We start from the raw sequence: 8,860 nt of genomic DNA on the forward strand, positions 1-8,860 counted from the left end.
CAAGTCGCGTTTTGAAAGTCTTCCTTACTTGATTCTTTTTGGCCTTCCGGGCAAAGTTGCCAGCAGCATTGATTTGGAAATTTGTCTTAGGGTTTGAGTAACCTTTTAACAACAAATTGAACCGAGTTGTACACAAAACAAAAAATGACGAAAATTTAACAAAAATATGCAAATATGACAAATTATAGAAATAATAAAAGTGAGAAAAATGGCAAAAATAATCACCTTATTCCTGTTTTCGATCGAATGACATTCGTTCGAAAGTTTGCCCATTTCGTATTCTTGTTTTCGCGTTATATCGATTCGATCTTTCGAACATAGTTCGTTCGAACAAAACATAGCATTCCCATTTTCGATCGAACGTATTTTTACTAACGAATGTCAAACGCGAGTCTGAAGCTGCGAATAGTGAAATGTTGTGAAGTGTAATGTTGGTATAACAGATTAGGAAATAATTAAAAACTTATTTCCACGACCCATGTCCAATTGCTTAAAATGTAAGTAAACATGTGCGCGAATCAATCTTGAATTTTTAACAATTAAAAACTAAATGCAACAAATTCGATGCAAAATAATGAACTCCGATAATTTGGCTGGTACAACAACATTCAATGGCACAGCAATAGTTAACAATTATAACAATTATTCATTCCTAGGTCGAAGCGTGTGAAGAGCCAAAGTACCAATAACTCGCAATTTTCGCGGATGGTTGAAGTTCTCGAACAGCACCCGGATGTAGCTAAAGGGTTTTCAAAACATGATGGTGCACCGGTTTGGGATCAAATTGCCCAGGATCTGAATAGCATTGGCCCTCCAGAAAAAGACTCAACAGCCTGGAAAAGTAAGTAGAGTAAGTAAGTAGAATCAAAGCGTTTTTGATATTTTGTTCGCGTATAATATTACCGGCTGATTTATTTCCAGGTATGGTCTGATCTAAAATCTAATTTAAAAAATAAACTATCGCATAACCGCCAAGAGCAACGGGCAACTTGAGGTGGCCCGAATAAGATGTGTCTGCTCACGGATATCGAAGAAAGGATTGTCGCATTGGCCGGCTTGACACCAGCCGTCGAGGGCATCAGTGGAATTGCCAATGAGGCTTCAGTGGAGCTTGCTTCATCAGACGAAGAAGAAACACAAGAAGATACCCGTCGAGAAACTACCCGCCGGAAGAGGCCATTAAATCAAAGTATGGAATTGTTGAAAGAACAAGTCCAGCAACAAGGACAATTTCACGGCGATGTTGTGAGTTTTTTGCGAGCTCATACAAAACATCTTGAAAATTTATCGTACTACACAAAACAAGTTTCGAAGCGCATGTTGGAAATATCCAACATGACAAATCAACAGTTTCAAGAGCAGCGTCGCCACAATCTGGAAATGGAAAATATTATTCTAGAAAAATTAAAAACAACAACAAAAGCGATTCTAGAACTCGAACTTAAAAAAGAAAGTTCATAAAACAAACTTGATGATCCACTTTTCGTTATGATATCTGTTTTTACAAAGCTAAATAAAAAATTAAAACAGCTATGAGTTTTCTTCATGCGAAATAATGAAATAAAGATGACGTTCTGCAGAACAACATATATATTTATGAATTTTAAACTATGAATTATTGTCAAAAGATAGGCAAATGTTGTGTAAAGCACAGCAAACGTTAACAATTTTTGCTACTTTATTCGGAGAATAGTGGAGCTGTCGGCCCCCGAGTATGCAGCGAAAACTGTTTTTAAGAACTCCAATTGTCCGTTCAATTATTCCCCTAGCTAAGCTAAAGGGTGATACGGTCAAAATTTGGTCAAGGAAAACGCGTGGAAATCGGTGAAATCGTTTATTTAAAAAATCAAATTAAATTTCTTTTTCAAGTTTAATTAGTATAAAATTCAGGAAAAATATTCAATTAGGCTTCCGCTTTTCCAAATCCGAATTGCCGGGTCTTACGCTTAACCTCTGCCATCAGATTTTGTACAGCCACCTTGTCCACCTTCTTCCCGGCAGGAAGCCAGTTTGCCTTGAACTGCTGCTCGTCCTTAGCATTGTTTTTGGTCTTCTCTAGGTTCCGCTTGACAATAGCCCAGTATTTCTCAATTGATCGGAGCTCTGGCGTATTGGGAGGGTTCTTGTCCTTGGGAACCACCTGCACGTTGTTGGCGGTGTACCACACCATGGCCTTTTTACCGTAATGGCAAGATGCCAAATCCGGCCAAAACAGTACGGAACAATCGTGTTTCTTCAGGAAAGGCAGCAGACGTTTATTCAAACACTCTTTCATGTAAATTTCTTGGTTGACAGTCCCGGAAGCTATGAAAATGCTGCTTTTCCAGCCACAGATACAGATGGCATGCTAAACCAGATATTTCTTCGCGAACTTTGACAGTTTCATGTGCTTGAAAATATCTGCTACCTTTCTCCTTTCTTTTGCCGTATAAAACTCCTGTCCCGGAGCTGCTTGTAGTCGGCTTTGACGTAGGTTTCGTCATCCATTACCACGCAGTCAAACTTCGTCAGCATCGTCGTGTACAGCCTCCGGGATCGCGCTTTGGCCGTCGTATTTTGTTTATCATCGCGATTTGGAGTCACTGCCTTCTTGTAAGTCGATAGTCCGGCTCGTTTTTTGGCTCGATGCACGGTTGTAGACGATACACCCAGCTTATTTGCGGCATCTCGGAGAGAGAGGTTAGGGTTTCGCTTGAAACTACCGGAAACTCTCTTTGTCGTCTCAGCGGCTTAGGGTTTCGATTTACTCCCGATCCAGACTTCCTGGCTGTCGACAAACGTTCCCCAAACACTTTAATTATATTTGTAACGGTTGATTTGGCAACTTTTAGCGGTTCTGCCAGCTTTGCGTGCGAGTAGCTCGGATTTTCGCGATGCGCGAGCAAAATTTTGTTACGCTGCTCTTCTTCCTTGGACGGCATTTTGACAAGTGAATAGCGAATTCCAAAATAAAAATAGCAACATTTTACACTCACACACCTTCAAAATGAGGGGTGTTCAGGTTTTTTAAATGCAAAATTGAATGAAATACGTCAAGTTGATATTGAACAAATTTGGAACGTATCACCCTTTATGCTTGCTGATGAAGGTACTTCCGAGAGATCCTGATTGTGGGGATCTATGCGGTGTTATGAGCCATGGTTCAGCAGGATAGCCAGCATCACCTGTGGAAAAAAAAAAAAACAATCATTCTGAAAACAGACAAATTAAGGTTAAAAATAATGCATATAGAGGAATTCGTGAGCTATGTAATTGCTGTGCTTTTGTTTGAGGATTTTTATATTTGGGCTTACCTAAAATTTTGTTATTAACATCGCCTTGTCTATGCATTTCTCTTAAACGAGCTCGGGCGGCACTTAGTCCCCATATGTGAGAATTATGGTTTGATCCTTGGAAGCTGGCATCAATAAATCGTATTCGTTGGGAATGGTCACACATCTATTAAAAAGTAATTTTAATAGCTTTGATTCCATTGATTTCCATTTTTTCCTGCTCAGTCATTGTGAAAGTGATCCATTTTGGACATATTTTTCTCTCCATGGCATTCAATATTTCGGTAAGCACCTTAGAAAAAGTTGGTTGGGCTATAGCGACGTCATAATCCTTCCCAGTCCCGTGCTGATAATTTCCCTCAGCGAAAAATCGTAAACAGGCAGCTAATTTTTCTTCAACAGATAGGCCATCATGTTTTCGAAGAGGAAATTCCTCTTGAATTTCTTGGACAACGTATCGAAAAGCCGCTTTACTTAAACGAAAGTTCCTTCTGAATCTAAAATTTTCAAATAATTAAAAATTAAATACTAGTTCACACTAAGCTTGTAAAAAAGTCACAAATTTCAATTTTAATTGTGTTGCAATACCTACTCACTCGGTTTCTGACAGGTTCATAATGACCGATCGTTGCCAGAGGTACCTTCTTTCGGTTCGCAAAGATCGGGTGTTCTCCTCTAGCGTGGCAAGGTAACCAAGCATCACGGTTTCCATCGTATGATGCGATTTAAAAAACGAAAGCTTTTTGTACACTTTTTCCACTTTTCTGCAACTAGACATTAAAATATCTAAGAAGCTCACCAACAATCTTTGTTTTTAAGCAGTGAAAACATCAAAACATATGTTTTTGACAGCTGTTTATTTGACGAGAGTTGTCATTTTGGAACTTCGCAGTGTTCGAAAATTTCGAAGTCTATCTGGTAACACCACAATCGAAAGTATCGCATTCGTACGAAAACAAGAATGCCATATACGCATTCGATCGAAAGTATCTGTTCGAACGAAAGACAGATACGTCGTAAACAAGAATAAGGGTGAATAAAAATGACAAATATGTACAATGAAACCACATCTATGCAGTGCATTATAGTGAGACTTGTTGATTTTTTAAATTTACCGCTGAGAAGTTAAACCGTTGAGTTCCATCGCAAATTTTCGAATTCATGGAATTCGCTCTAAAATCAATTAAAAAGGCTTCTGTTCACTTGAATTTGTGCCAAAGAGGAGGGTGCAGACTCATCCGCAGTCCGGCCACAGCCGGCGGGGGGAACATCACTCTGCATCGCTAGACTTATTCACTCGCTCTAGGAAATTCCGGAAAGAGCAGCATAGGAATTCGAGGGCCTTTAAGGTTGATCCACGTTGATCCAAACGCCTACTGCACTTCCTCTAGGAAGCTGTATACGACATTGTTCACAAAGTTTGATGGCGTGGAAACGCGGTGACGAAACCTATGCCAAAGCAGACTTCAGACAGCTTCCTCGACAAGAGTATTATACAGTAACCGGAAGAGGAAAGGTGGCAGACATTTTCAAGTATATAAAACTATCAAGAAATATCTCGTTTGGCAAGCTATTTGTACCTGTGGCTTGAAAAGCGACATTTTCGTTGCAACGGGGGTCGTCAACTAGGTAAAGAGTGTTTTTAAAAGCGTTTCCTGGAAAAACATGACTTGTCTGTGCTGTATTAGCCGGATTTGGCATCCTGCTATTATGGAACAAAGGCCATGGAGTGGTATGCCGCTAACAACATGCAGGTTGTGCCCAAGGATGAGAACCCTCCCATCACACCAGAACTTCGTCCATTCGAAAAATATTGGGAGATAGTTAAGCAGAACTTTATGAAGACCCCGAAAAACTGTTAGCAGCGAAAAGCAATTCAAAGCAAACTGGCGTTCTACAGCGAAGAAATTGGATATGCTGGCTGTACAAAATCTGATGGCCGGTCAAACGACCGGAATCTCAACTGAGTATTTTTTCCGTCTTTTAAACATATTGAACTACAAAAAAAAAGATACTTTTTTATTTACCAGACAAATATGTAATCGATTTACAAGCTCTTTAGTTTGACCACTTTTTCATCCAAAAACCGTTTACTTTCCGGCAAGCATGGGAAGCGCTAAAAAGTTTTAATTAAAATTTCCTCTATAATCTTAAAACGGTGCACCGTACGCGAGTATTATACATTTTACACTTTACATGTTACATTTTCTCCCTTACGTACATTTAATTCCAGAACATACATAGGTATCAAGGCTTGGAAAGTTCAACACTAAACTACTTCCAAACTATGCTCTCTATCCAGTCGATGAAGCTCGAAACCCGAGTATAGACGGCTGCTGATCCAAAACCGCATGCGGCACCGATCGAAGTGACACCTACAATGTGATGCAAACACCCTTCGGTATCCGTTAGAACCTGTACCGGTCCTCCGGAATCGCCCTGGCAAGTATCTTTCTTTCCTCCATAACTACCGACGCAAATCTGGCTTCTCAGTATACCTGCCTTGAACTTTCTATGATACTCGAAATCTTCTGCACATGTTTGCGGATTCATCAGATCGAGCCCGACTTTGTGCAACACAACAGTGTGGTTACCCACTGAAAATTAAAGATGATTTGAATAATTGTATTCACCAGTGCTGTAATCCGTAACTCACTATATTCATTGTGTCCGAAACCAGTTGCTATCACCTTTGTGAAATTGAATTTGGGCCCGGTCCACAAACAGGCTGGTCTCATGAAATATGTTATCTTCACTTCGTATTCCAATCTTATCAGGGCGATATCGTTGTACGATGCATAAATCTTGTAATCGGGATGAAGAATGATTCCATTTTCCGCAATCGAGAAATCATGATGAAAACCGTCATCATCCTCCAGATTGTGCTCTCCCAACCGCACAATTTCGGGCCGGAGTTTTTCGTTAAAACAGTGAGCAGCCGTTAGTACGAACAATTCGCTAATCAAAGACCCACCACAGCGAAATTCGTAATCTTCGATGTCATCCGGATTATCGTTCCGGGGCCACCCTAGGATAGCATGGTGTGGAAATTCATGTGGTCTGGCAGCTTCTCCTCCGACAATCAGCTCTACCGCTCTCGAACAATTGTACATTTTACGTTGAATTATTCTGGGATTTCGGAGCAACGGAATTACTCGCCCTTCCGAAAGTGTTCCGGCTCGATATTCTTCACATTCTGGAAAGTTGGCAACCATGTTTATGTACCAGAAAAAGATTCAAGGTGCAAACAATACTCACTTATATCCGAAATTCGTTTGCCTACAAAATATTAAATTTGATAAAATATATAACCGACAAAATCAATTTTAAAATTAAAATAAATCTCACCGTTAGCTCCCGAACAGAAGGCAAACGCAATTATTAAGAATAAAAGTCCAAACTTAAGCATTCGTAAGCTCATTTTGACAAGCTCTGTCCGAATTGAATGGATGCTCTGAAAAGAATACACTGAATTAGTCTGGCTTTAATTACACACATTTTAAGACATCGAAAATCGTCTGCTCGGGAATTCCGGCAATTCGGGAAGGTAAGTCAGTTGAGACGTAACGAACAGTTTGATAAGCCTGGAAATGTATGACATTTGTTGTTACAAGCTATATAGTAGATTTTTTTTTGCAATAGATCACCAACGTTATCATCAAACGCAAAAAAGCTTAATTGCCTTTTTAAATTCTATCGATCGTGTAGCGACATTTGTCAGTGGGAACGTATTTGAATAATTTTCAATTGTTCTCTCGTGATGTTTTCTTTTGTTTTTAAAATAAAAAAAAACCGTTGAGTCACTCTGAAGACAGAGATTGTTAACATTATTCTGTGCGAATTACAATCAGTGATGTCCACCTTCCAGATTTTGTCAGGATCTTCCAGACTTTTTGGACTTTCGTATTTTTTCAGACTTCCAGATTTTTAACATTTCTTTCAGACAATTCCAAATAATCGTGGCAATTAAACAGGAAATGATTCAAATCAGTTTGAAAGCCATTAATAATGAGGAATTTTTCGAAGATATGTGCAAAATTGAGAATGAAATAGAGCACGTATAGTCATAGGCATTGATTAGACACGATTAGAACGATTAGAGAGTACATTACTACTGCAGTACTGCAACATTGAGATCTGACGACCAAAGAAAAGGTCAACAAGTATAAAAGTTCGCTATCCGGACAATTCTAGACATTTTTTCAAAATCTTCCAGACTTTTTCTAAAAACATTTGGCGACCCTGATAACAATATGAATCTACAAGGCATTCTCTTCTACTCTGCTTTACTCTCTTCTACTTCGCTATATTCTACTCTACTAAACTATACTGAACTTAACTCTACTCTTCTCTATTCTACTCTACTCTACTCTACTCTACTCTACTCTACTCTACTCTACTCTACTCTATTCTACACTAGTCTACTCACCCCTACCCTACCCTACCCTACCCTACCCTACCCTACTCTACTCTACTCTACAATACTCTACTTTATACCCTACTCTACTCTACTCTACAATACTCTACTTTACTCTACTCTTCTCTACTCTAATCTACTCTAATCTACTCTAATCTACTCTAATCTACTCTACTCTACTCGTTTCTACTCTACTCTACTCTACTCTACTCTACTCTACTCTACTCTACTCTACTCAACTCTACTCTACTCTACTCTACTCTACTCTACTCTACTCTACGCTACTCTACTCTACTCTACTCTACTCTACTCTACTCTACTCTACTCAACCCGACCCTACCCTACCCTAGCCTACCCTACCCTACCCTACTCTACTCTACAATACTCTACATTACTCTACTTTACTCTACTCTTCTCTACTCTAATCTACTCTAATCTACTCGACTCGACTCTACTCTTTTCTACTCTACTCTACTCTACTCTACTCTACTCTACTCTACTCTACTCTACTCTACTCAACCCGACCCTACCCTACCCTAGCCTACCCTACCCTACCCTACTCTACTCTACAATACTCTACATTACTCTACTTTACTCTACTCTTCTCTACTCTAATCTACTTTAATCTACTCTACTCTACTCTACTCTACTCTACTCTATTCTATTCTACTCTACTCTACTCTACTCTACTCTACTCTACTCTACTCTACTCTAATCTACTCTACTCTACTCTACTCTACTCTACTCTACTCTACTCTACTCTACTCTACTCTACTCTACTCTACTCTACTCTACTCTACTCTACTCTACTCTACTCTACTCTACTCTACTCTACTCTACTCTACTCTACTCTACTCTACTCTACTCTACTCTACTCTACTCTACTCTACTCTACTCTACTCTACTCTACTCTACTCTACTCTACTCTACTCTACTCTACTCTACTCTACTCTACTCTACTCTACTCTACTCTACTCTACTCTACTCTACTCTACTCTACTCTACTCTACTCTACTCTACTCTACTCTACTCTACTCTACTCTACTCTACTCTACTCTACTCTACTCTTCTCTACTCTACTCTACTCTACTCTACTCTACTCTACTCTACTCTACTCTACTCTACTTTACGTTATCAAAAGTGAATTAAGACCTGAGTCATAAGTAGCGGG

The 8,860-nt window shown here is 39.4% G+C and overlaps 2 protein-coding genes across 2 annotated transcripts; both read right to left on the bottom strand.

Annotated features, from left to right (window-relative positions):
* Positions 1 to 1,608: 1,608 nt before the first annotated feature.
* On the bottom strand, positions 1,609 to 3,330 carry LOC129743373 (putative nuclease HARBI1). Its single transcript, XM_055735362.1, has 3 exons — positions 3,294 to 3,330; positions 3,068 to 3,164; positions 1,609 to 1,774 (listed from the first exon to the last, which is right to left on the bottom strand). The coding sequence occupies exons 1-3, from the start codon at positions 3,328 to 3,330 to the stop codon at positions 1,609 to 1,611; spliced, it is 300 nt and encodes a 99-aa protein (XP_055591337.1).
* A 2,013-nt stretch (positions 3,331 to 5,343) lies between these two features.
* LOC129748253 (serine protease snake-like) lies at positions 5,344 to 6,722 on the bottom strand. The gene is made up of 4 exons (XM_055742790.1): positions 6,621 to 6,722; positions 6,531 to 6,551; positions 5,929 to 6,468; positions 5,344 to 5,869 (listed from the first exon to the last, which is right to left on the bottom strand). Exons 1-4 carry the CDS (start codon positions 6,691 to 6,693, stop codon positions 5,547 to 5,549), a joined length of 957 nt encoding a protein of 318 aa, XP_055598765.1. The 5' UTR covers positions 6,694 to 6,722; the 3' UTR covers positions 5,344 to 5,546.
* Positions 6,723 to 8,860: the final 2,138 nt, after the last annotated feature.

The sequence above is a fragment of the Uranotaenia lowii genome, chromosome 2, assembly GCF_029784155.1.
Source record: "Uranotaenia lowii strain MFRU-FL chromosome 2, ASM2978415v1, whole genome shotgun sequence".
Taxonomy (NCBI): Eukaryota; Metazoa; Arthropoda; class Insecta; order Diptera; family Culicidae; genus Uranotaenia; species Uranotaenia lowii.

What these genes read in the sequence shown, in the direction of transcription:
- LOC129743373 (XM_055735362.1), bottom strand. Translation starts at nt 3,330, where the DNA reads ATGCATAGACAAGGCGATGTTAATAACAAAATTTTAG. An exon ending in TGTTAATAACAAAATTTTAG is followed by an intron (nt 3,165 to 3,293) that starts GTAAGCCCAAAT and finishes TTTTTTCCACAG; the next exon opens with GTGATGCTGGCTATCCTGCT. An exon ending in TTCATCAGCAAGCATAAAGG is followed by an intron (nt 1,775 to 3,067) that starts GTGATACGTTCC and finishes ATCACCCTTTAG; the next exon opens with CTTAGCTAGGGGAATAATTG.
- LOC129748253 (XM_055742790.1), bottom strand. Translation starts at nt 6,693, where the DNA reads ATGAGCTTACGAATGCTTAAGTTTGGACTTTTATTCTTAATAATTGCG. An exon ending in CTTCTGTTCGGGAGCTAACG is followed by an intron (nt 6,552 to 6,620) that starts GTGAGATTTATT and finishes AATATTTTGTAG; the next exon opens with GCAAACGAATTTCGGATATA. An exon ending in CAAACGAATTTCGGATATAA is followed by an intron (nt 6,469 to 6,530) that starts GTGAGTATTGTT and finishes CCAACTTTCCAG; the next exon opens with AATGTGAAGAATATCGAGCC.